The sequence below is a fragment of the Sphaerodactylus townsendi genome, linkage group LG07 (genome assembly GCF_021028975.2).
Source record: "Sphaerodactylus townsendi isolate TG3544 linkage group LG07, MPM_Stown_v2.3, whole genome shotgun sequence".
Lineage (NCBI taxonomy): Eukaryota > Metazoa > Chordata > Lepidosauria > Squamata > Sphaerodactylidae > Sphaerodactylus > Sphaerodactylus townsendi.
Genome location: NC_059431.1, coordinates 40,188,107 through 40,215,284, shown reverse-complemented (window position 1 = coordinate 40,215,284; position 27,178 = coordinate 40,188,107). Strand labels below are relative to the sequence as shown.

The window sequence follows — 27,178 nt, the reverse complement described above, 5'->3', positions numbered from 1 at the left end:
ATTAACCATCTTCATAATCCCCTTATATACACAATCATATGCTCCCTTTGAGGCTCAGCATAAGGATCCTTGTCACCAATCTTCAGTACAAAAATGATACATCCCAGTGGCAGTGTGGGTAACTGAAGTGATTTGGTTTTGTTGCTCCCCTCTGTGGTAGGAAATGGTATATCAGAAGTTACTTCAGGAAATCCAGTGCAATTGCCTGGAACAAAAGAAGTCTATGTGTTGAAGGATAATAATGTGGATGGAAATAGATGACTACTGCCTGGCGGTCATTTAAACACATTGCTCATGGTAGATCTGACCAAGTGGCATTGATGTGCTGCTAGCACTAGGCACGCAGTGAATTTAAAATGACATTCTCAATTTAGCTCAATGCATGTCTGGAGTCTTCAGGTAGTGAGACACCATGTGGAGCTTTTAAAGTAGTGGTCACATGGTGTGCCTTCATCTGTTTCCATCCAGTATACTAAAGTGACACAAACTGAAGAAACTTCACGAAGCTCTGAAATTGGGGAACATCTTACTCTTTGGAAGTGCTATACAATTTATAAGATATTCTTTTGGTCCAAGTCATGGACTAAAACTTTTTCTCTTTGCTCCCTATTCTTACTTCTGCCACACTGTTGGTCAGGGAAATTTTCTTGCCAACCCTTGAGGGTTGATTCAAAGCTTCTCACATGCAAATCGACTGTCCAGAATCTTTAAAGTATTGAGTGAAAAGTGTTGACAACTTGAGGGCTTGCACACAAAAACTTTATTAAATACAGATAACAAATGTAAAATGCTATCCAAAAGTACCAATAAACCCACCCTTAAGAGTTTTATTACTTGTAGCGAAGTCAAAGTCTTCCTCTGGTTTTGTTAGATATCATCAAATAGATCTTCTGGATCACTGGTGGATTTTTCTGTTTCCAAAGGCATTTTTTTAGATGACAAACATTTGTCTGATGATTTTGATGGAACAGAATCTGGCCTACAAATGCAAAGTAGATAGTTTTATTCAAACAAATGTCTGCAGGTTACCTTAAATAAATCTGACACAGAAAAAGAAGCTAATGTTCTAACAGTTGAGCAGCCCAATCCAAAGTGTGTGTTGGGGGGGGGGGGGAGCCAGTAAATGGCCAGGGGGAGAAGGAAAAAACCTTTACTCCCATGGGAATGCCCATAGCAGAAAATGACTTACACCACACTTCTTGGAGCCACACTTCTTGGAGGCATAAATCTTTGCTGCTGGGAGGGGGCATTCCTGGCCTGAAAGTGCACCAGGAACTGATTAATGTTGGCTCCACCTCCAGGAATGCCCTGGAATCCTCCCCATGATGCTGGCACGGGCATTTGTGATGGAGGCTTGGCTCTGCAGGGGCTGCTTCTGAGTTTTGCTGCCGTGCAGCCCTGCAGTGGCCCAATGCTGAGGTAAATGGACCAACACCAGCATCTGTGTTACGTCATGCGGCGCAATGGACACAGACATTGGTGTAGGGCTCCTGTCGCTTCCAATGCAGCTTAAGCCCCTGCCCATTTGGACTGTATAGTCTATGTAGGATACGCTCAGTTTTAGCAGAGAAATAACACTTCCCAGGTTCTGTTTGCTGCTTCACCTGTCAATGGCAAAGCCAGCTGCAATTATTTCCATTACATTTGTTGCCTTCTTGAGAAGATTAAAAATTACGGGTGAGCCTACAGTACCAACATGAAGAATTAAGCAGCAGAAGCATATAAATGTAAAAGACACCCCAGCTGCATTTAGATTAGGTTCCTTGACTAAAAAACACACACCCATTTTTGTTGCATGACATAGCAGAACATTGGCTGGTGTTGTCTTACTTGTCTAATCTCATGATTTATAACTATTTTATACTATTTTGATATTAAGGAGTAAATCAATACATTTCAAGATTTCAGGCTATACCTTCTGTGTATGACAATGCTTGATTTGGAAAAAATAATTACAGATGTCACTACCATTGAGTTTGCCAAAATATAGGGCTTTTATAGACCTATTTTTGTGCCATTTAAAATTACTTGTTTCTTGACCAACATGCATTTGAAGGTACCCGGTTTTTGTTCTTTTGTTTGAAAACACTAGAATGCCTAAAAGGTTTTGAGATGAAGGTCCTGTTTGCACAAGTTCTTCCCAACTCATACACTGTTAAAATAGCATTTTCTATTTTAAAAGAAGAATTACAGAAATTACATAACATGACATGTTACATTATTTTGTTCAATAACAAACATGACATTTTATGGAGATATCTTTACAGCTGCATCCCAGTAATTAATCAAAATCTGCCATTTTGTTGCCAAGCTCTGTTCTAGTAGGATCTAATTTCGCCTTTACATAATTTCAGTTAAGTTTTCAATTTCTATAATGTCTAAGATTGTTCTTTGCCATCCAGAACTGAAGGAACTCTTTTCTCAAAAGCGTTTGTTGCCACCCATACATTAGCAAAAAAGAGATTTGAACAGTATAGTAAACTGTTGAAGTCACAGATTCTATTCGCCAGAAGATCAAAACTTAGAATATCAATTCCACAGATCAGGAAGATATCCAGAGTTATTTTCCAATAGCACTTTGCTTATACACAGCACCATCACCAGTGAAGAAGCTTTGTAGCTTAGTATTTAGCACTACTACTATGTGAGCTTATATTGTGTTTACCCCGGGTATCTAGAACTTGTTGCAAGCCCATGAGTATACTGAACAGTTATCCCTTCAAGGCTGCTGGGGTTAAGGGTATGGCACACACACACACCCCCGCCAATCTGGAAATTCGCGTAAAATGTTTTGACCCTCCCTTCATACTAGAAATCTGATTTTTTCTCTTTTTTTAACTTTTTAAAAAATTGTGTATATTTATGATATTAAAAGATAAAATATGTTGATATATATATATATATATATATATATATATATATATATATATATATATATATATATATATATATATATATATATATATATATATATATATATATATATATATAAAAAAATAACATTTCTGAGTTTCTAAAAAAAAATTGTGTCATCTGTTGGCCTTTGTGTATCATCTGTGGCTTCTATAAAACTCCCAAATTCCCATTTAATTTCCTATGCAAACCCACAGTATATCAAAACCATGACAGGGAAAGTTGCAGTGTGGAAGAAATAACTGTATTATTGTTGAGTTAGCTAGATCCTCCCATGCTAAGTAGCATATTGGACAACAAATGCTCTCTGGCAGTTCCGGTCTCGGGCACATGTTTCCGCCTCTTCCCATGCAATATAGAGTGCCTTCAGGTTTTGCTCAAATGTTCTCCTCCAGGTGTTTCAGGGACATCCTCGCTGTCGTTTGGCATCAGGAGGCATCAGGATGTCCACCTCATTGCTGTCTTTGGGATCTGACCATTCTTCATGTGAAGGACATGGCCAGCCAGCCAGTCTTCTGTGAGTAACGACAGCATGGAGTTTGCATATGCTTCTTCATTAGCGATGTGGTCATAATATCAGGTCTTCAGGATTCAGCATAGGCACTTTTGTTGGAAGAGTCTGTTGTTAATACTTGTTGATGCCTTCCAGGTCTCGCTAGCATAAATGGCTGTCGGGATCACAATGGAGGTGAGTTGGCAGAGCTTGGTCTTTAGGGCTATGGTTGGTGAGCACCAGATCTAGTTCATTCTCTGAAAAACAGCTGCAGCCTTCCCAATTGTTGAGAGCAAATCCTTAATTTCTGGCACAGCTTGCAATGCTAGTTCACATAGGCTTGGAGTTTCTTTGCCTATCAAGTAAAGCTGTGAGTATTCACTACACCGTGCCTTGTGCCTCCTTTGTGGCCAGCCCGTGTCAGATTGTCGGCTGCTGGCCATGGAGGGCAACGACCCCAATCCGGCGGAATTAGTGGCTCAGAATCAGCTGCTGCAGACACAAGTGCAACAGTTAACAGCTACCCTTGCGCTTCTTCAACCACCTACCCCTCGGTGCCCAGTGACAGCTCCAGAGAAGTTTGGAGGCGCTCGATATGAGCTGGCTGGGTCCCTAGCTTAGTGTAAGCTGTTTATAGAGCTGCGGGCGTGGGACTTTCCTATGGAAAAGGCTAAAGGATTCATCATAAGTTTTACTTTGTGTGGACTTTGCTGAACTGTTCTTGAGGACTTAGAGTGGACCTGGCTGCACTAACGGAGCAGTGAGCTTCTTTGAGTTTCTTTGCCTAACTTGTATCAAGTAAAGCTGTGAGTTTCTTTGTCTATCAAGTAAAGCTGTGAGTGTTCACTACACCATGCCTTGTGCCTGCTTTGTGGCCAGTCCGTGACACTGAATGAGGCTGAAGATTGTTTTATACTGCTTGAAGGTCAGAATCCTCAGCTTGTATGGACACCCATTAGAGGTGCAACATTACCAGACGAAGAGGAGAATGGGAGAGTTTCTAAATACGAAAATGTAGTCTCACTCCTTGAGTTTTGTCAAATCATTTTTCAAAGTTAGGCCATTATTTGAATGAAATTACTTCATTGCTAGTATTTGCTGCCACATATGAAAACAAAACATACAATAAGATGCAAGACATCTCATTAGACATAGTAACACATCAACCAAGTATCTAGTTAGTGGGTGCACATGCTAATAATAACAACAACAAGTGATACGGCAAGTGGTGCAATCCAAATACTGCTACAATTAGACAGATTCCATAATTACAGTTCTTGGAACTTTACTCAATACATATTCACATTTCTGGAACTACTTTTGGAAAGAAGAAGAATAAAATTTCACCCCTCGTTGAAATAATTTCAGGCTAGAGGCAAACTATACTCAGCTTTATATGAGATCTGTATGTACAAAATATTTAGGCTTTGCCATGTGGTCACATCCGTCATGTCACAGGCTGTACTGACACATTTACAGGATCTTTGTTCTGAAATCCCCACATGGGGATTTGAAAGGATATATATATGGTAGCATAGTTCATGTATTATGAAACATTTTCCTAGAAATTCTAACTACTACTCTGGAAATGTTCTGTGCTCAACTGAAAGTTATTATTTGTTGTTAAAAGTTGTACTAGGATCAGGGGGAATTGAGACATATTACATTAAGGAAGAAACTCAGCCTATCACATTGGCTGGGTTTGTATTCCATAATTGTGCTCTCAGATGTTGTGAGCTTCCTTCTCTCATCATAGGGGAATAACATTTCAGATGCTATTCTGAATGGGTAGCTCCTAAATAAAAGAGGCAGTTAAAAAAATTTACCACCAGTGTGTGACACACGTTTTGGTTGGTATCTATAAGAATCCATTCATAGTTTTTCATATAACCACAGCTATCCTTTTCCATGTCTTAGGAGATGTGATGTTGGTGAGAATGCAGCAGGGGGCTTTTGCAACTTCCAGATGTGGACTAGAATTCCCCTAGAATCACAACTGATTTCCAGATTACAAACTCTGCTCCTCTGTAAGGAATGGCAAGTTCAGAAGGCACCATCTATGGCATCTCATTCCTGACGAGCTCTCTCTCCAAACTCCATCATCCGCAGGTCCCCAAAGAATTTCCAGAGCTCGAGTTGGCAACCCTGTCCACAGCCAGCTGAGTGATCACTGCACTGGTTCCAGCCTGTGTGTTCAAGTTTGGACCTATGGGGGCTGCTTCTTCCTGTAACAATTCTGCCCTAGGCTGTGGACAGGAGCCAGGGCCTCCAGCTGACTCTTCATCAAAGGAAACTTTGGTAACTCCTGGACCTGGCTGATCCATGACAGCAACTTGCGCCGGCAAAAGGGGCACGTTGGTGCTTGGGGAGCTGCACAGCAATGTGACACTTGGGCACCAGTGGAAAAACTCCTCCAGCACAGGAGAGTATGCCAGCACCAAAGGGGGTGTTCCCAGGGGAGGTGCTCCATTATTTGGTTTCCTGAGTCCTTTTGGCCCAGCAACGCCCCCATTTACAGTCTCAAATTCATGCCAGCAAAAAAAGTAGTGCTTTCATCTATTCCATCTATAGGTTTCTTTAAACAGAAAATCACTTTTGGGTTGCTGGTAGCAGCACAGCAACACTCTTATGAGGTGGCACAGCTGCACCGTGGCTGGGCTGTGTTCAGATTGCATGGTTAAACTACAGTGGAATGACTATAAACCTGTTCTACTTTTCTTGTGTTTCTCACAAGCCTCTTCAGCACTGTCATTGTTTTTCCTCAATATAAATATGAATGAAATCCTGGATAAAAATCACCGATAATGTGGCCTATGACCTAAGATGGGTGTCACATGATGTGTGTGTGTATGGGGGGGGGGGGATCTAACACAGAATACATACATGGAAGCTAGCTGAATTTTTGTTCAGTTGTGTTGGCAAGTTATCCCAAGTCAGCTCCTTGTCAATAGCTCAAAACTTTCACATGTTTCTGGTCTGAAGACTCGGGCAGTTCCTTATGCTTGGCACTGCTGGGACAGCACAACGCCCCAGTAGCTTTTTTTAAAAAAGGCCTGCTGGTTGGATACATAACTCTATAGGAGCAGTGCTTTGTCTCCTGAATGTGGACAGAAATTCAGCAGAAGTAATGTGCAACAAACAAACATAAACCCCTGTGTCAATGGTTCCTAATCCAAGAGACTCTTGGGATGGGGGCAGTTCAAACAAAACAATCCAAAAAGCCGAAGTGTGACTCATCACACTCCAGGTGATATCACTGCCACCAGTCCCTTTACTATACAACCAGTCAGAGTCCAAAGGTTACAGCTCTAACCTTCCTGGGACTAAACATAAGAAAGTCACCCTTGATAGGTAGGACAGAATGGTGGGATATAAGTCTTTATTTTAAAAATTAAAAAAGGATTCACCCCTACATAGTGTGCAGACGCTTCTGGCAAAAGTTTCTTTTAATCACAGCCATGATAGGCTTAATACATCTGGAGATTTCCCTGAAAGTTTTAAAAGTAATAATTCACCAGCAAGTACATTTGTGAGTTGAAGGCTGAAAGCCTCAGTCATAAAGGACACTTTTTTGTCATTTCAACTGGTTAAATTTAAATTTGGGAAATTTTTAAACAGCACCTTTGCACTGTGGTATGGTTACCTGTAGCTTTGTAAAATAAGTGTTATTATAAAATCATAAAAAATAAATCATAAACAAGTATTGGCCTAACATTAGCTCATGCTAATGAGGATAAAGTTTCTCTTATAGTTAACTTGAACCTTTAAAAAAACAACTCTTGAACACCACACATTTTTAACCTATCGGTTTAACACAGCTTTTTAACTCTCTTCTATGGCCCAATTTTCATTAATAATTTCAGGCACATTTCTGCTCTGCATTGTTATCATTTTTAGGAAAATCAATATACAGACATACAGTTCACTTTGGGCTGCTTATCAGCACCATATTTTTTAAGCCAGTGGTGTGTTAACCAGTGTAATGTATTGCTGTGGTCCTTTTACACCCAAGATCATTCTTATGTAAAACAGCAAGACCACATATCTAGACTGTGAAATACATTTGTAGCCATTGTCTCAATGGGGGGGGAAAGTGATGTGATTACTTAGAGAATCACAATGTACACACAGGACAAACTAGTTGATTTGCCCAGCAATTAGACAAGAGCTTGATACCGAGCCAATACATTGCAAACTACTTGATAGTATCTGAAGAATGGCTTTTTCTCAATGCTGAAAATCATATGTTGTTGATCAATACTTCTCCATTCCCACAAACCTGAAGAAGGGAGGTTAGAGGCATAACTAAACGCCACCTTCTTACCCATTCCTTTACATTATTCTGTTCCTGTAGCTCCCATGATTAGTTATGGGGAGGCCATGGAGAATCAATATATCAACAGGGTTTGAGAAGTATCATCCTTGGAGTGATATGCTGAAGAAATTAAAAAGTTTTTTGACTCTAAATATGAAGCTCTTAGATCAGAGATGTCCCAGGAAAAGATGAACCATACAAGCATAGATTCACGGTGCTACTTTGCATTAAAAGACCTAGTGCATTAGCATAAGAATCAACCCCGAACAACTTCTCAAAGGAAATTGCTCAGCTGTGAATATTACATAAATCCCACACATTTGAATAAGGCTTGAGCAAGAGAAATTCTTTGTCAGAGGCAACAGCTTATTATACAGAACATCAGGAGCACCCACTGTCTGGATCATGGGGATGATGGGGAGAGTATATTGCAGTGCTGTGAAGAGGAAAGAAATGCTGTTTGTTAGTTTAGCAGTACATGATTTAATTGGGCTTTTAAGGGTTAACATTTCTAACCTCTTCTTATCTTGCTCTGCTTTTCAGAGGTCTTGAACCAGCTACAAGTGGAGGCTGAGTAAATAGACATTGCACAACTACCATGCACAAATTTTATGAGACCTTTCAGCAACCTGCTGGGTGACCGTGAACCAGTTACAGTTCTCTCAGAACTCTCTCATTCCACGTGGAAGCATGCAATGGCAAACCCATCTCTTCACATCACTTGCCTCGAAAACCCTACTGGGTTGCCATAAGTCAGTTGTGATTTGACAGCACTTTCCACCCCCAAATCAGAAATACATTTAGGGCTGAAATACTTATGACACTACTTCCATGACCACTACTTCAGTTGTTTAATGTGGCATGAAAACACAGCCATAGAGAAGGGATGGGATGATAAGATTTGGATGCTGGAGAAGGGAAGCTAAATAAATGATTTAACTTGCAAGCAAGTTTATCTAGAAACAACAGGAAGAGCTGACAGAGGACTGTTTTATGCATTGCAAGTAGACTAATACTTCACTTTTTTCTGTATATTAACATCTCAGCAAGACTCGTAAATAAATTCATTTGTTATCTAGTAAAGTTCTACAAAACAACTTACTTGCATTTCTACCCTATTATTTATTCTGCTAAATCATTGCAATATCAACACCCATCTATTATGTGAAACTGTAAAGTCCAGGAACTGCTTTACATAAGATTTTGCTGACTGTATCAAATGGGTCTGAAAGACATGAAATGTTCTCCACGTAGAAAAAATGAGTATAAATTCCAACTAGCAGTATAAGTCACTGCATATATTTTAGTATAAAGCTAATAGCATGTCTGATCTGATTTAGGGGATCCTTTTTTTCAGGAGGGTAAAACACCTGAGTGGCTACAACAGTTCCTGTGCAGTGCACATGGCAGACACAAATAATGGCAATGTCACAACAGGCAATAAAATATCTAAATTGCGCCCCAAGCACAGATATCTAAATTGGACTGTACCTTAAGCACTGAACCTCCACAGAGGCATTCCTTAAATATACTGAATCCCCACAGTCTGTGACAGTACTGGTTTCCCAGACCATTATGACAATGTGACTTGGTTTCTTACGTAACCTCTGCAACCATGTCATTAAATCCAGAACCATAAAAAGTTATTTGAGTAAATGATCCTCATGGGCTGCAAAGAGGTTAAATTGTTTTGTAAGAATCAGTACAGTGTATTTCCAATAAGTGAATTAAATATGAACTCAGTAAAGATTCCGGTCTTACAAACTTAATTCAACCACACCACTAGGACTGCTAACTTCATATTTCATAATTATCATAAGACTAACTATATGGAGATTTCCCATTAATTCAACTCAGTATTCTAAAGGATCAGAGAAAGTGCCTCATCTAAAGTCCTTGGGTTTAGGCAGGGTTCCAGAACAAAAAAAAAATTAACATTTCCCTATGAACTTTTTCAATTGCCCAAAGAATGTAGGGTAAAATCCTGTTTATTTAAAACACTTGCAACTTGATTTTAATTGGAATTTCTCAAAATGAGTTACAAAATAAAGCATTATGACTAATAATATAATTATACATTTAAAATCAGTGTATATAATTACATACCACTTGCAGCTATCAAAATAATCCGACTGTTATAGCAAACCATAGTATACTTTAAATGGCCTTAATCAAAAGGTAAATGTCAATACTTTGAATTTAGCATATAAGCAAATCATAAAGAAAGGTATAATGTGTTTTCAGCAGAAAATAGCAGAAATTAACCCAGCTGCTGGAGTCTGGCCTTATTGCAGCATCTGAATGGTCTTCAGCTATTGTTCCACATAGTGTATTGCAGTAAGCCAACCAGGAAGTCAGGGCATATATCAAAGAGGCCAAATCTTATTTAGCAGAAAACACAGTTCATGGCCAAGGTTTCAACCTGGTCCTCTAATCGAAGGCCCAAGAGTGAAGGAGCACTTCCAAACCATGACACTCATCTTTTGACCCAACCCAAAACAGATGTTTCCTCTATCTCCCCCAGATTATAAGCAACTCAGACTTGTCAAGATTGAATCTACAGTGTAACATTTTTCATTTCTAGAAGAATACATTAAAAATCCTATTTATTACTTATCACAGACCTTTCTCGCTGAAATCCAGGTGAGTTTCTCATGCCATTTTAGCTCCTTGGAAAATCTTATACCTAAACTTCCTGTAAACACATGGGACCAAGATTCACAATGCCTGCATTGTTTCTATTTTCTCTTGCCAACTTAAGAGTGGAATCCCAATTAGTGTTATATCCATTTCAGCTCACTGACTTCAACTGAAGAGGGTCACTTGCTTAGGATTGCACAGTTTGGTACTTTGCTCAAATCTATTTTGTGGATGCAGTGCCACTTCTGCAAAATGACAGTTCTTAAAAAATGATTCTTTTATAGGGGCTTTAGGAAGTACATCAATTTTGGATGGTCATCCTATAGAGTCTTTATGATGGAATTCATTTCTACTCCTGAAACTGCAATAATATATATGCATTGTCACCATTAAAGAACACTGGCTCACACAAATACTACTTTAACACAAAAATATTAAATATTCATTGGAAACTGTTTTTCACATCTACCCACTGGAGTAAAGAAGAGCTGTGTACAAAATATAATAAATCAGCCTATTATATGAAGCACAGGGGAACTTTCACAAAGTCACCATCAATAGTATTAGCTGATGAAACTGTCTGGACTTCCCCCACCCTGCCCCCAGCAATAGCCAAAAGAGCAACAAAACAAGCAATGTGCTTGGTAGACAAGAGGTTTAAGGAAATGAATTGAGAAGAAGTTGCCAGCAGACAGCAACGACTAAATGTTGTCTCTTCTAGAAAGGAGGCAGCTGTATTCCTGAATCGATGGTAGTCAGGACTGCTTTGGATTTCTAGCTTCATGGATGCATATAATCAAGGTCCTAGAAACAGAGCTGTATTCCCAACTTGCCTTCACACCAGAGTGATGTCACAGGAGGGTGACTAGTCATAGGACGATGCAAGGAACATGCTTGCGTGCAAACATATGGTAAACAATTTTATATAAATTTACCTTTGTGTCCTAATCACGGACAACCTCATAAGATCATATAACCATTTACATTTCTTCCTTCATGACAAAATTTCACACATCTAGGCTATCCTTTCTGGAAATGGAAATATAATTTGCTTACAGAACAAATATGGTGACAGATGCAAGAGTTGTCCCTTAAATTGAATACAAGCAGATTTGTAACCCCACTAAAAATCATTTTTAAAAAGACACTTCTATCCCTCATAGTGGTTGAAGTGATCATCCAGCTTATTTTTTCTCAGAGAAATTCCCTTTCTGAAATGTCCTTCCTCCTCCTTTTGTATATGTGAAACGTGAGTGGCATTTCTTCACATGGGCAGGAAAAACAAGCAGGCTTGTAAGCTCAGCAGGGTGCCAGAGACAGACCAGAACTCTTAGAATAGTCATTGACATTATTACTTCACAGGACCATCATAAAAGCACCCCCTCCCCACATTACAGCTGAGTGGTTCAGGTGGGAACATTTCCCACCTGGAGCCCATAGGATTCCAAATACTGTAATAGTTCAGCCAGTCCCACAAAAGGGTGTTAAAATTTGGTTATAAAAAGCCAAAAATATTCTTTGCCTGTCTTTATCCTTCACTCCTGTTGGTGTTCCTGAAGGGCTTACCATTTTGTGACAAGAAAGGCCTTTGGTCTAAGAAAGAGAGAAACCCCTAGGATGCAGGTATTCAGTTTAGTTAAGGAAAGTAAAAGCTGGATCATATTTATTGTTCTTTTGTTTATTTGCCTCATGTAGGATTTGAATAAGAATTGCCTTGTCTTGTTTTTCAGGCAAAGTAAGAGTTCATCTTTGCTTGTGATACTCTTTGTCACTTTTATTAGCGTAAACAGCACTTGCTGGACTACTAAGATTTGGGTAAGATTCAGTCAGGTTATTCCCACGTTCACTCTGTATGCTTAAGTCTAAACATCAGTGCTGGCAGCAGTCACCTTTTTCTCTTGTCTCCCATGATCTTGAACTTCCAGTTTTGCCACAGTGAGACAAATCTATTTATTTATTATTAGACTTTTATCCCACACCCTTTCAAGCAGGTTGGCTTAGGGCAGCTTTTTTAAAATGCAAGGAAAAATGGTTACGGATGAGCGACAAGGAAAACAAATTATATAACATGACAATTTTTTTTTAAAAAAAAGGATAGGAACAATACAGTGAAGAACTGTACAGAAGAGATGAAAGGATGACAGATTCCTTCCAAGAATCTTTTGAAGAAGAACCCACAGTTTCAGAAAGTGAAATGAATGCTGCACTGAAAGCAATTGGGGGAAACAAATCACCGGGAGCATATGTAATATTAATAGAGCTACTCCAAGCCACAGAAACGGATTCTATTAAAATCCTGACAAGAATATGCCAACAAATATGGGAAACAAAACAATCGTCCACAGATTGCAAATAGTCAATTTACATTTCCAATTCCCAACAAAAGGAGATGTCAAAGATTGCAACAATTATCTGACCATAACATTAATTTCTCAAGTGAGTAAAGTAATCATCAACATCTTATAACAAACTACACTATGTTTATTATTTGCTTATTACTTTACTTATTAGTTTCTATCATATTGTTGATTACATATCTCTTCTACCTAATGAGATGAGACAAATGTTTTGATTTTACATGCATAACCAGTCATGTGAATTCATAACTTGATATTTGATTTGGGTTGTGATATGTATTTGGTGGTTTTATGTTGCCCCCTCCTCTGTCAACAAAAAATAAAGCATTAATGCGCTTTTTCACACAATTTGTAGTGATAATCACCTAAAATACATTATAATTTTATATATGTCATGCTTGTCTAATATTATATTGACCATGGAATCTATTCAGTTATTTAGTTAATTTATGATACAACAAATAATTAAAAATGGAAATATTTGTGCAGTAAAATAAAATACAATAATTTTTTCCCCAAAAAAAATTCCAGGCCACATTTTTGATAATGCCCCAATTTAATCTGCAGTTTGGGTGTTACTTCTATGTAACAACATTATCGATGGAGGTCCAGGTCACTCAAACTGCCTGAATCGCTTTTTATCATCTGTGAAAGGCGAGACAATTAGCCCCGTATCTGTCCCGTTCTGACCTGGCCACAGTGATTCATGCAACGGTCACCTCTAGGCTGGATTATTGTAACGTGCTCTATGCTGGCCTGCCTCTGTTGGTGATCTGGAAATTGAAACTCATTCAACATGCGGCAGCCAGACTACTTACAGGAACAGCTAGTTAGGACTGGATTACTCCGGTCCTATACCATCTACACTGGCTGCCCATCGAGTTCCAGGCCATCTTCAAGGTGCTGGTTTTGACCTTTAAGGCCATCAGCGGCATTGGGCTCTTAGCATATACTGAGTGGATCAAAGCGATCTCCCTCGCACTGCCTCCTACTAGGGGCCCTCTCTCAGCTCTACGGAGGAGCGGTTGCTGGAAATCCCTGGCCCAAAAAGATCCGGTTGGAGCTCCTCAAACAAGGGCCAGGGCTTTTACTGCCCTGGCCCCTACCTGGTGGAACAGGCTCCCTAAGGAGACCAGGGCCCTGCGGGACCTTCAGAGTTTCCGCAGGGCCTGCAAAACGGACCTGTTCCACCAGGCTTTTAGCCAGCCGGGATGACCATCTGACCCTCATACCATCTTGGTCTCCCACGGGCGGGAATGGGGTTGGGATAAGTTGCCATCTGCAAATTTTAAATTGTTTAAATTCTATTAATTTAATATTGTTATAGATTGTTTTTATATTTGTATTTATATGATGTTGATGTACACCGCCCTGAGCCCTCCGGGGGAGGCGGTTTAAAAATGGAGTGGAATGAAATAAATAAATAAATACATACATACATACATACATACATACATACATACATACATACATACATACATACATACATACATATTAATCTGGAGTGTTTAGCACATCCTCATACAACTAGGTGGTGAGTTGCTTTTTTTTAAGGTTGCCAGGCAGAGGTAGCTACTTTGCAGTGGAATGTAAAGTTACCTTTACCTCAGAACTGAGGACGAATACCAGTATCATCTACATAAAATATCTGCAAGGAGAAAAGGCATATAAAGCAAAAAGGTCTTGGTCTACTTCAAGAAGCTGATTCTAGCCAGTGTTCCTTGGAGAATGTAGCAATCTGTTGTTACATATGTGTGTTTGTTTCTTCACTGAAGTAAAAGACAATGGTTGCCTCAATGTCCCCTATGCATGCTGTAGAGATCAATATGACACAAAATACGAGCAAGAATTAAATTGATAGAATAACGAACCCAACCAACTTGCATTCAATCAAAGAACACAGGTGGATCAAACTACTCCTTATGTTCTTGTCTTGCTCAACCAGTTCCAGTTAACAAATCTATTCACAATTGAAACACCAATATTTTCTCCATTGTTTGTCTTCTGTGCAGCTAACAAAGAAGAGAATGTATGGAGATCTTTTTTTTCCTTCCCACATTCGTCAAGAGTGGTGTTCATATTTAGTATTCCAAGCATGTAAAAAACACCTCAGTCTAAGTCACAACCTTAGTCACAACAAAGCATTCACAATGTGACAGCTCAGCTGTTTAGCTTAATTCTTGTGTCAAGACTGGATATCCAATTGCTGGGTCAAATCTTATTCAGTACAGTAGTATGAGAAATAGAAGTGTCTAATACAAGAGCCCATGTTCCTTTAAAATAAAAATAATGTTGAGCAAAGTGAGCTTTTTTTATACATTTTAAAACATTATCATAGTTTAAGGCAATTCATATTCATTCTTGTAATCTTCTTGCACGTATGCTTGCATTTTATTTTACTTTATCTCTTTCATTATTTGATTCATTTCATGATGTAGTATCATTCAAGCTATCATGGATTGTGGATGTTGTAAGATGAGAGTGCTCTGTTGAACCATCTGAGCCAGAGCAAAGCGGCCAGTTTCTCAAAGGAGTAAAAGATACATAAGATTAAATAACAGGCTGGATTTAGCTGAAGGTATAAGAAATCTTTGATATAGTTTATTTTGTTTGACTTCCTTTAGAAGGAATCTGCAAACGCTGGACTTACAGAACTCTTAATTAAACCAACTAGAGTTCATGCAGGTTGAAAACCAAGTTTCTCTGATTAACAGACCTATGGAACTCGAAGTTCGCACTATTAGATCTTTTCCCATCCCAAATGGAAGCTCATCTTTACCCTTTTTCAGGTTTTATATTCCCTGTTTGAGACTAGCACAAGATTTGTCTATTATTCTTCTGATCTGTTATCTGAAAATGACTAGATTGGGCTTCCTGTTGATCTATGTTCATCTAGTCACATTATCTCCTCAGTATTCCTTCCGATATTAAAAACAAAAACCCTAATATTTTTCATGTTGATGCATAAGCATCTCAGCCAGGATTTCAAGCTTCTACATCATGGAAGGAAGTGCCAAAGCTTGTGAAAGCCCCACACGAAGAAACAGAACAGGGATTCAGAGTTTCTATTGCATAATCAGTTGTTTCATTCTGGCCAAAAGTGAGGCTTTCTTCTGCTTTGCAGAAACATGAACTGCACTGAACACAATTTAACAATAATTTTTTTACTGAACTCACAGTGGTGGGAATGAAATCCCAGTGAAGTCAAAATGATCAGAGGAGAATAATTTACTGCTGTATTTTGGCTGGAACGTGGTTTCTTCTTTCTAAAAATCTTCCACATTAGCATGATATTTTCAAGGTCTGGAAGAACTTAAACAAAGCCCCATTCTGCAGTTCAACATTTCCAAAAAAAAAAAATTAGCCAAATAAATAGACAATGAATTTCCTTACAATATTAAAATAATTGTAAATACAATCCAATGTTAAAATCTGTAAGAACAAGCACACCACATAAATTGTGCTTTCGGTATTGAGGGACTCTAAAGAATTTTATAACTGGATGAATGGAAATCTGTAAATGATTTTATAGCAATTCATTAGATTGCCAATTAGATCATGGAGCCAATAGCATTTAGCCTTTTTTGTACAAGTCATACAACACTGCTAGTGTCTTTGCACACACTGCTTGAACATAAATTTAAAATGTGACAGCTAACAGAGAAGAAAAATGCTCTGGAACAAATCTGTTAATACATCATCACCCCAACTCAGGGCTCCAACATAGCTCTGATGTACCTATGCAGCTCTGCTGAAAGGATGGCTTTCTCCATTCAGTCCAAGTGTGGAGAACAGTCCACTTACCATACCAGAAAGGGATGCATATATGCATGTTCAAATTCATCTCCCTTACCCAACATTAGCCACAACAGTTAAAAGAACTGACATGAAAGCTAGGTACTTAAAAAGGAGCAAAGCAATTGTCTAGCTATCATCAGATTTATTATCACAAATACATTAGTACAGATTTTTAACCCGATGAATAGGTAACACTATGTCAAGTGAAGTTCTGTACAGGTAAATTCAAGGCAATGCACGGTGGAGCAAAACATTTAAACTTTAAATAGAAGTTTATAAGATATAAACTGGTGATAACTAAGAAGGAAAGATAAGTTGTAGTGGATAGCTTGATTGAAATGTTAACTCACTGTGTGGCAGTAGGAACAAAAATGCAAATTCCACAGTGGGAATGATTAGAAAGGGAACTGAAAACAAATTGCTTGTATTATAATATAGATCAATGGCACAGATCTATAGTACAGTGACATTCAGAATATTGTGTTCGGTTCTAGTTGCTGTATCTCAAAAAAGATACTGTAGAACGTGAAACAGTGCAATCCTGAGGAGAGGGTCACAGGTCCTACCCTCGCAGTCTCCCAGTTGCATCTTCCTCCTGCCCTATCTCTTGTTCTAGGGGCTTTTGCCTCAGAAAAGGAGGGAGAGGAATAGGAGTATGATTCCTCTCCCTCACTAGTTGGAAGGTTTCCCATAGCTACCAGGAACCTCCACTTCTGGCCTCTTCCTCTGCCTTGCTGCTTGGCCCCCTTTTGAAGGAGGTTGTTCCACCCCTCTGTCTAGTGCAGGGGTAGGGAACCTGCGGCTCTCCAGATGTTCAGGAACTACAATTCCCATCAGCCTCTGTCAGCATGGCCAATTGGCCATGCTGGTAGGGGCTGATGGGAATTGTAGTTCCTGAACATCTGGAGAGCCGCAGGTTCCCTACCCCTGGTCTAGTGGGACAGAGTTGGCTTTGCCGCTGTCTCCCGTTTGCTACCACTCTATCATTGCCATGATTTGGGGCGACCTCCTCCTCCTCCCCTTTGTTAGTGCTGATGGCCTGGCCATTCCAGTCTTGGGCTGCCTGAAAAGCTAAAAACCTGCACTTGGGGCTCCCTCCACCCGCACAGCCTCCAAGCTCCATTCCCCAGTGATCCAGTCCTCTGAGTGCAGCCCTTGGAAGCTAAGCTAAGAATGTGAGCAGCCCAGGGGAGAAGGTGGATGGGGGAACCTCATTTCAAGTGAGAGCCAGCTCAGGACAGAAAGTTACAACCTTCTAAGGTGATTGTAGTCGATAGGCTAAGAAGACTAGCTCTCCACAGGAATGCACTATAAATTTAACAAGATACCACTGAATTTAATGCTAATGTTTGAACATAGCATACAATGAAGATATTCAGCCGATGCCCATGAAAGCCATGTCACTCATGTGTATGTGTTTTTACTAGGAAAAAATTCTTCATTAACATTCCTGCTTGTTTTCAGCCTATGGGAAAGAAGGAAATTGCTAGAGTAGGTTCTAAAAATTAAGCTGGCTAGAAAGTATATGAAGAGGCTTAAATATTTGTTTTAACAAAATTTTACTGGGTTAATCTATAGAACTGTGAACAGAAGTTACAACCACTGCTGCACACAGCATTTTTTCAAGAGTTGTCAAAAAAGTTCAAGCAATGCTTTAATAGGCAAAATTCTATAGCATTTTCCTGCTTCCTCTGGCCCAACAGCTTGCATAAAAGACTTTGCAAACTATCCTTTGGCCTTGTCTCATGCAACATTTGTCCGTAATGTATAAAACAGCTCTTCCATGAATGAAAGGCACCTTCTGCATGCAGAAGAGCGCCTCTGGATACAACGCATAATATTTTCCTTTTCCTTTCATGTACAAAATTTTCATTTCATTGAAAATTCAGAAAAAATCAGAGTAAACCCTACAGAACAAGTCCAATGCAACACAGTGCAGAATGGTGTGTATATATATAATTTAGCTGTCTCTAAGCACAGCCAGCCTCATAGGGATGTTGCTCAGTAGCATACCAAGTGGCTAGGCATGCAGGTTAGGGCTTGTGCATCTCTTAAACAAACTGTCAAGGCATCTCTTGGCGCGCACACACACACACAGCCATAGTGCACATAGAGCACAACAACAGTTTACTCTCTGTAGGAGAAACAATAGACTCATCCATGCTCTCACATTTTCATTGTGTGGAAAAATACAGGATTATCTCAAAAACCTACAGAGTACCACAAAAAATAGAGACACCCAAATGTATAGCCATAAATGGAAACTTCCATTAGAAATTGATTAAATTTCAACCATTGAGAAGTACCGTACCATCTGTGTGCTAAACAGCAGATGGACATTTCCCACATTCTCTTCCACTGACAAGCCTCCTCTGCTGGATCCAATCTACTTCAGCATCTGCTTTTACACAGTGGCCAACCAGTTCCTCTGGAGAACCAACAGCAGGGAAAGAGGCCAAGGCCTTCCCCAGATGTTGCCTCCAAGCACTGGGACTCAGAGGTTAACTACCTCTGAACATGGAGATTCCCTGGCAGCAAATTCAACATATTAATCACTTGCTGTTTCCATCCTGAATCTACTTCCTATCAGCTTAATTGGATGCCCTCAAGTTCTCATATTGTGGGAGAGGGAGAAAAAGTTCTTTGTCAGCTTTCTCCATTCTGTGCATAATGCCATAAACCTCTATCATGTCCCACTTAGTTGCAGGGGTGAAGCATCCAGAAGGACCTGTGGAGTCACATGTCCCCTGGGCGCAACCCATTTAATCACATGGGGGAGCTGCAAAATGGCCCCCCACACCTCTCCAACAGACCTGCGTTGCGGCGGTTTATGCCACCCTCGCAGCTTCCTCTCTGCTGGCCTCCTGAGGCTCTGTGTGGAGCTGGCCTCCTCTTCTCCCTCCCCATGGTGGCCCCTGCAGCCAGCTCTCCTGCTCAAGCCCTTCTGTCGTCTCCAGCTGCACCCAGTCACACCAAGAAGGAAGCAGCCCCAGAGGTACCCAATCAGTTCACTGCTGCAAGAGGTCAGTGGAGGGGGGCAGCAGGCCCCACCCTGCACTGTCCCCTCCCTTTCACCCAGTGTCCTCTGCTGGGAAGCAAGTGTGCCATGGCCATCGCAGCCTGGGCAGAAGAGACAAGACCCTCTGGGCAACCTGCGCTTCCCGTTGGCTTGGTCCAGCATGGCGGTGGCGGTGGCCTCAAGTAGGCTCCCTGCTGGCCGAGGTAGAGCCGGAGCTGCCCACACCATCAGGGAAGTGGCAATTGAGCTCAGCTGGGGGGGCTGCGAATGAGGCCCCTGAGGTGGAGGAAGTGGGAGAACCTCCTCCCCCTGCTGAGTGCCTGTTGGTGTGGAGGCCGCCTCAGGGGTCTCCAGGCAGGTGGGATGAGGACAAGACCCTCCTTCTTGCCCAACCAGAGATCCTGCTGACCGGTAAAAGGGGTCTCCCTCTGGGGTGGAATGGGGGGTGGAAAAGCCCTGGGAGCCATGGGGGGGGGGGGACTATGGTCTTGCCCTGGGCACCATTATTTGCCACTACACTTCTGCTTAGTCGTCTCTTTTCTAAAATCAAAAGTCCCAGGTTCTTTAACCTTTCCTCATGAGAATGGTGCTCCAATGTCCTAATCATCTTGGTTGCCCTCTTTGGTACTTTTTCCAGGATCACAGGATCTGTGCAGAGGAAAAGTTGTGAGAGGCAGCAGGTTAAAATAAGGAGCAATACAGTGATGGAACCAACCTGTCTACAGTGCTATTCATAACATAACATGAGGGAGAGTTGAGTTGGACCCTTTGTCCCTCCACCCACACGGCTGGTCTTCCCATGGATCCCACAATGTTGGGACTGATCTCTCTTGGAAGTCAAAAAGAGCTGTGGATACGGAAAGGAATGTAGGAATACACCTTGTGCACATGGTACGATCAGATACTTGTGAATACCTCAAAATACCAAAATATACAGAAAAGGCTTTTTGAACACAGAAAACATAATTGTGCTTTTTTTCTTTGTTCTCTCTACATTTTTGGTGTGGACGTTCAAAGCTTTAAAATTACAACTAAATTTTAATATTATAAAATCATGTAAAAAACAGGAGACAGGTTTTATGTTATATTTTTAAGGAAGAATAAAAGCTTTACTCTTGATAGTAATTTATGCTAATGACTCCATAGCTCATATAAATGAGAGGCAACAATGAAACACTAGAGCAGGGTGTTAAAAGCTAGCTGATGATGACCCTGCAGGCACCTGCCACTGATCAACCAATTACTATGATCTTGAAGGAGTGGAAGCCCCAGGAAACAGCAAGTGGTTGAGTGGCAGGAAAGATAGACTACATACTTAAGCAGATGAAATCTGCTGAATGAGAACGTTATGGCACCGTACGCTTTCTCTCTTGAAAAGGTATTTGTTGCCTAGCATCACAGTGTTAAGGAACAATGCAAATGTTCCTAGATGCATATATGTACCCTCTTCAAGTAATTCTGCATTGACATGGTTATTAAAGAAAAACCCACTCCAGTTACATTTTCAGTAAGTAAGATGTATGTTCCATTGGCTAAAATGGGCTCAAAATTGATTTGGAAAGCTGTTCTCAATCTGAATTCCAGTTGTCAAACTGACTCCCCTCTCCCAGGATAAATTAAAAACTAATCCCTCTGTATCTAGCTCAAATGAGAATATAAAAAGGCAATTAGTGCATGAAACATATAAACTGCAGGCATAAAAACAAGTGACCCCAATCTTTTGCAGACCTAGGACAGGCTAAGAAATTTAGTTCAATACACTTGAACATGGCTTTGCATAGGAAGTACAGATTTAAAATATGATATCATTTTTGTCTATATTTCTAAAGGGCTGATGCTTTTTAAGTGAATTAAGAGACTGAGGCAAAATGGGAGGGAAAGAAAGAAAAAATGGATGTGTACAGTAAAGCAATAGGTTCTGGAATTAATTCACACACCAAAATCCATTAAATACGCTTTATCAGGGACAACCAAAATGACACAAAACACTGTGTAAGTTTTCCAGTTCATCAGAACTCTTCATCAGAATAGACACTACAGAATTTTTTTTGAACGGAGGGGAAAACATTTTCCAGGACAACAACTCTGTCTTGTCAGCTTTTAGTGTTAGATGCTGTTTAAGTGCTGAATGTATCAGATTACATCAATTGCATTCTGAGAAGAAAAAGCAGCAGTAGCAATAGTCATTTCATTTGAAAAAAATACAGTCCATCAAGGTGCAAATGTCCCTCAAAAATCCATATGAGAAGCACAGTTCCCTGTGTAGACAGAAAGTGTTTGGTAGTGTATATTCTAACAATAGCTGAGATAAATTTATGATGATTCACAAGTTATCGCAAATTGGGTCACTATTACCAGTTTTTTCCAAGGTGATCCCCATCCTGGTGATGAATCCTTCTCTGACACGAATCAGGCTCTGGCAAGGACATAGGTTCAGGTTCAAATCCCCCCGCCCCCAATTACATGTCTGAAGCTCTGCCTCTCATTTGTGCTTTTGTGTATTTTTTAGTGTATTTTTGTTTTTTTGGCCTGCAGGTAGCGCGTTTTAGTTAGGTTCACCTGTACTCCAGGTGTTTATGGATTACAAATCTCAGTTCCTGCCAGCATGGCCAATTTGGCCATGCCGGCAGGGACTAATGGGATTTGTAGTCCATGAACATCTGGAGAGCCGCAGGTTGCAGACCCCTGGGCTAGCAGCACCAAACTTTCAGGGATTTGTTGGAAAACTCTCCTGATGATACCACCCAGGTTTGGTGAGGTTTGGTTCAGGAGGTCCAAAGTTATGGACACCCAAAAGGTTCCAATGGGACCTAATAGAAGATGGGGGCTACACCTTTGAGGGTCCATAACTTTGGACCCCCAGAACCAAACTTGCCCAACTTGGGTGGTATCATCGAGATATTCTCCTAAAGATACACCGAAAGGCTGGTGCTGCTAGCTTAACAATTGCACCCCTGACAGCAGACACCCCCCAGATTCCCCCAAATTCTCCTTTTAAATCCACCCCCTTCAGCATGGATCTAAAGGGAGAATCTGAGGTCTCCAGTTTAAACATTGAAAGTGATGCTGTTTCAGGGGGGGATAATCCACTCCAAAACAGCATCACTTTCAATGTTGTTTTAACTGGGGACCTCAGATAATCCCTTTAAAGTGGATTTAAAAGGAGAATCTGGGCTCCCTAGTTTAAACACCATTGAAAGTGATGCTGTTTGGGGGTGGATTCCAGCATCACAGCGGCCGCCCATGGGGGGGGGGTGCGCACAAAACTCAGATTTTGTACCAGTCTCCATTTTCCCTAGCTACGCCTCTGCCAGAAGGGAGGGCAGAAGGGACTGCCAGCTGCCAGCTAGGAGCCCAGCCAGTGGGGGTGGGCGCGGGTGGGCAGGTGGGCAGGAGAGTCTGCCATCCCTGGCCTCAGAGAGCTGCTTTTATAAGCACTGAGGCCAGTGGTGGGGCTTGGGGAAGCATGGCAATGCTCCCAGGTGCAGGTGGGGGCGTGGCCCCACTCCCGAACCCCCCCCCCCATTAAAAAATCTATACCTACGTCACTAGGCTCTGGGGATCTATCTGTGGACCTATTACAATTTACATTCACATAAAAGGTCTGGCCCAAATAAGCAATACCCTACCCAAAATCATATTGAGAATAAGGAGTTACAACAATGTCTTTTTTGTGAATCCGTAACTTCCATAAGAACATAAGAACATAAGAACTAGCTCATGCTGATCTGTAACATCTCAGAGTCCATCTAGTCTCCAGCACTCTGCTACTCTCAAGAGTGGCTCCACTCAGGTGCCTTTTTTTTGGGAGCTCTTTAAGCATGCAGGAGGTGAAAGCAATGGCTCTTCTGCTGCTGCTGCCCTTGTTAACCTTGGTCTGCTAAGGCATTTGCAATCTCAGATCAAGGAATCAAGATTGGTAGCCATAGACTTAATTTCTCCTCCATAAATCTGTCCAAGCCCTTTTTTAAAGCTATCCAGGTTAGTGGCCATCACCCCCTCCTGTGGCAGCATATTCCAAACACCAATCACACGTTGCGTGAAGAAGTGTTTCCTTTTATTAGTCCTAATTCTTCCCCCCAGCATTTTCAATGAATGCCCTCTGGTTCTAGTATTGTGAGAAAGAGAGAAAAATTTCTCTCTGTCAACATTTTCTACCCCATGCATAATTTTATAGACTTCAATCATATCCCCCCTCAGACGTCTTCTCTCCAAACTAAAGAGTCCCAAACGCTGAAGCCTCTCCTCATAAGGAAGGTGCTCCTTCCAAAGAGTTAAGCACCTTGGTGAATGAATAAAAGAGACTGACATGTGAAACAATATGTCATGTGAAACAATATGTCATGTGAAACAATATGGTACCATTTATTTCATTTGTAAAGAAATCAATTTGGGAACACTCCTATGGAAAAATTATAACATGGTAATTGGTTCTATTTTATATCTCTATAAGCTACAGAAACAATGGTGGCAAACACATACTGGAAACAAGATTGTTTTACAGCACTATTCATTTTAATGGCTCAATTTCTCCCCCAGAATAATTTTTCAAGAAAGATTTACTCCTCAGTCAAATATGCCATGTGCTCAGATCTAATACAAAGAAGCTGTTCACAGCCAATAATAATACATTTTCAAAAATGAGTTCCAATGTGCTAATAAACGTTTAAGTAGAGAAGTGGCAGCAGGTGTCTCTAATAACACATGATGTAAAGATCAATTTGAATATCAAAGAACATATTGAAATACTTTCAAAATTGCTACCATTCAGTTGAAAAAAAAAGAAAATTTAATAACTCCTTCTACCTCTGTGCTTTCTTTCCTTCTCCACAAGTTAAAGCGCTCACAGATCATTTGAAATTAACAGATATTACAAGGAGACAAGAGTGAAAAATGGGAAATTAATGCATCATCATACAACACATATTTCATTGTTTGTGCACTGAAACAATCTGTTTAAAAGTGATATCATCAGACTTCAGTAAATAACACCACTTACAAGACTCCTTTTTAAGGCAAGAAGGCAAGAACTTTCTGAGGCATTGTACCTCTAAGAATCCCTGTGATCTCTTATGGAGATGTGAAATTTGTTTTCCATTTTCATTCATTCTCTGAACGAACCTTCCTTCCTTCCTTCCTTCCTTCCTTCCTTCCTTCCTTCCTTCCTTCCTTCCTTCCTTCCTTCCTTCCTTCCTTCCTTCCTTCCTTCCTTCCTTCCTTCCTTCCTCCCTCCCTCCCTCCCTCCCTCCCTCCCTCCCTCCCTCCCTCCCTCCCTTCCTTCCTTCCTTCCTTCCTTGTCCCATTGGTCTTAAGGGGAAACATGCAGGGAAGATGAGAGTTCTTTATTCTCCATTCAATTGAGAGAAAGGTTCAGATAGAGAGTAGAAAGTGTACCAGTTTTTTAGACATGGCAGAAGTGATTGCCATCTCAGAGACAGGTTGTGTTACGCTGCTGTCAGAGTGAGGCATTCGACACCCCAAAGAAGCAGGCAGAGATACATTGTATCCAAAAAAAAATGCAGTTGTATGGTTACAGGGATCACCAGTATAAAGGACCATACTTATCAGCCCCTGCCAGCATGGCCAATTGGCCATGCTGGCAGGGGCTGATGGGAATTGTAGTCCATGACATCTGGAGTGCCAAAGGTTAGCCACCACTGTTGTATGGCCTTAGACTTAGATACAACCCTTTTGCGTGCAGATGTGTGGAGTCAGCTTCCCTCATTAACCACACGTATACACTTATATTCGTTTGAATAGAAATGGCCGCAGCCCGGTTTATTAACAATAACACACAACTCTTTTGGGAAGCTGGGCAAGAATACTAGGGCACATCCTGGCCACCAGGCAGCACACCGCTGAACCTGATCACAGTCAGCTCAACAGCTGACCCCTGGCCCTTTGGGCAGTGCACCACTGAACCCGGCACTGTCCCCCATGGGGATCAGGACAGGAGGTTACTAGATGCCACTTGGGCGCCTACCCATTTGTGACACCCCCTCCTGCCAGGGTAGAAAGCTTGAGACAGGGGTTCCATGCCTGCACCCTCAAGCCCTCCACTACCCCAGACCTCTTATTGGGGGCCCCGCCATGGGAAGGTCTGGTATGCAAGCCTGCCTCCCCCAAAGGATGTGCCCCTATGCCCTGAAAAACCACTCAGACTGCAACAATGTCTAACAATAAATAACATTCAACAAAACAGCCCAAAACATAGGCAGGGAGGGTGGGTTCCGCTCCTAAGCAGCCTTGTGAGGCGGCTGGGCTGAGCCGGGCGATGGCTTAAATAGCCTGCCCGGTTTCCTCGTCATGGGGCGGTTCCCCCTGTCACGTGACCATCCAATCGGCAGAGCAGGGAAGGCAAGCAGCCCGCTCCCTCCTCCCCTGCCGCAACGGCGCCCTGGGTGAGTCCTGGGTGCGCTTATTCTCTTGCTTACTGTACAGAATTTAAGCCTAAAATTCTGTTCAATTAGCTGAAATGGAAATATGAGGTCACCTCTTGGTGGAAAAGAAATACTGGAATAAAAGCAGTTGGTGGAAAACACTTGCTGGAAAACACTTTTCCAATGCACAGAGTGTGTCTCAGTGAATAGCAGTTCAACCCTGAGACATTTTCCTGGGAGTAAATCTCACTGAATAGACCGGAGTAAGATTCTAAGTTGACCTGATTAGAATTGCTCTCTAGCAGACTTATGGAATACAGAATCAAACACACAGACATGCTAGAATCAAACACAGAGACATGCTAAAGGGAAAGATAATGGAAGAAAATTAGCAGATTAACTCAACAGTGACACTGTCTCATGCCAGAGGCAGAGCAAGGGGGAACTGTGCCCGGGGCATGCCTGTGTCGCTGCCATGCCCCCACCCGCCCCAGAACGCCCCCGCACTGGTGCACACCTGGTGCATCGTGCTCCATCCCGCCTCCTCGTTGCTACACCACTGTCTCATGCACACGAACAAACATATTAAATTCATCTTGCATGTACAGATTAGCACAGAAGCAAGAAAGAACCTGAAAATGCTCAGTGAGAAGAGAACTAGCTCAGTCAAAAATTATGCTGGTTGAGGGGATACAGCTTATATTGAAACAAGACAGTCCCCTGCAGAAACCAGAAGCGACTGATAGAAAACCTGCAGAAAGAAAATTTTAATGGGGGAAAATTGGTATCAAGATTGGTTTTACTCTGCTGATCAGAAAATTTTGTCAGTTTCATCAGATTTTATTTTTCTGTTCATCTTTGAACTTTTTAATCCTCATAGCATTATGCAAGAATAATCAATATTAATGTTTCCAGTTCCTATGTGTTTGTTTAAAAAGCATTAATAACCATGAAGAATTTTTACATTTTAAATATATTAATCCACATATATAATTTCTTGTGCTGTTGGAGAGTCATTCTGCTAATTCCTATCTTTTCCTACTCTACCCTCATTTTGATACAGGGTTGAAACATCAAGAGATCACTCATAGGCCCATTATGCATGGGAAGCTTACCACTACCAGGAGCATTCATTGTGAAGTCTTTGCTGTTATTACCCACTGCCCTGTTTCCCAGCACTTCTTGCCTTGTGTGTAGCACATTATTCTTTACACTGGGGTTTGGTGCATTTCTTGTAGAGTGCTGAACAGCATCATATTCCTT

General features: G+C 41.1%; 1 protein-coding gene across 3 annotated transcripts in view; it reads right to left on the bottom strand.

Annotated features, from left to right (window-relative positions):
- Window positions 1-741: 741 nt before the first annotated feature.
- XRCC4 (X-ray repair cross complementing 4) overlaps window positions 742-27,178 on the bottom strand; it is a 138,421-nt gene continuing 111,984 nt past the window's right edge. For all 3 annotated transcript variants that reach the window (XM_048503764.1, XM_048503765.1, XM_048503763.1), the window contains one exon: window positions 742-979. In XM_048503764.1, the coding sequence (XP_048359721.1) occupies window positions 868-979 (112 nt within the window). In that variant the 3' untranslated portion in view covers window positions 742-867. The remainder of the gene's footprint in view (window positions 980-27,178) is intronic.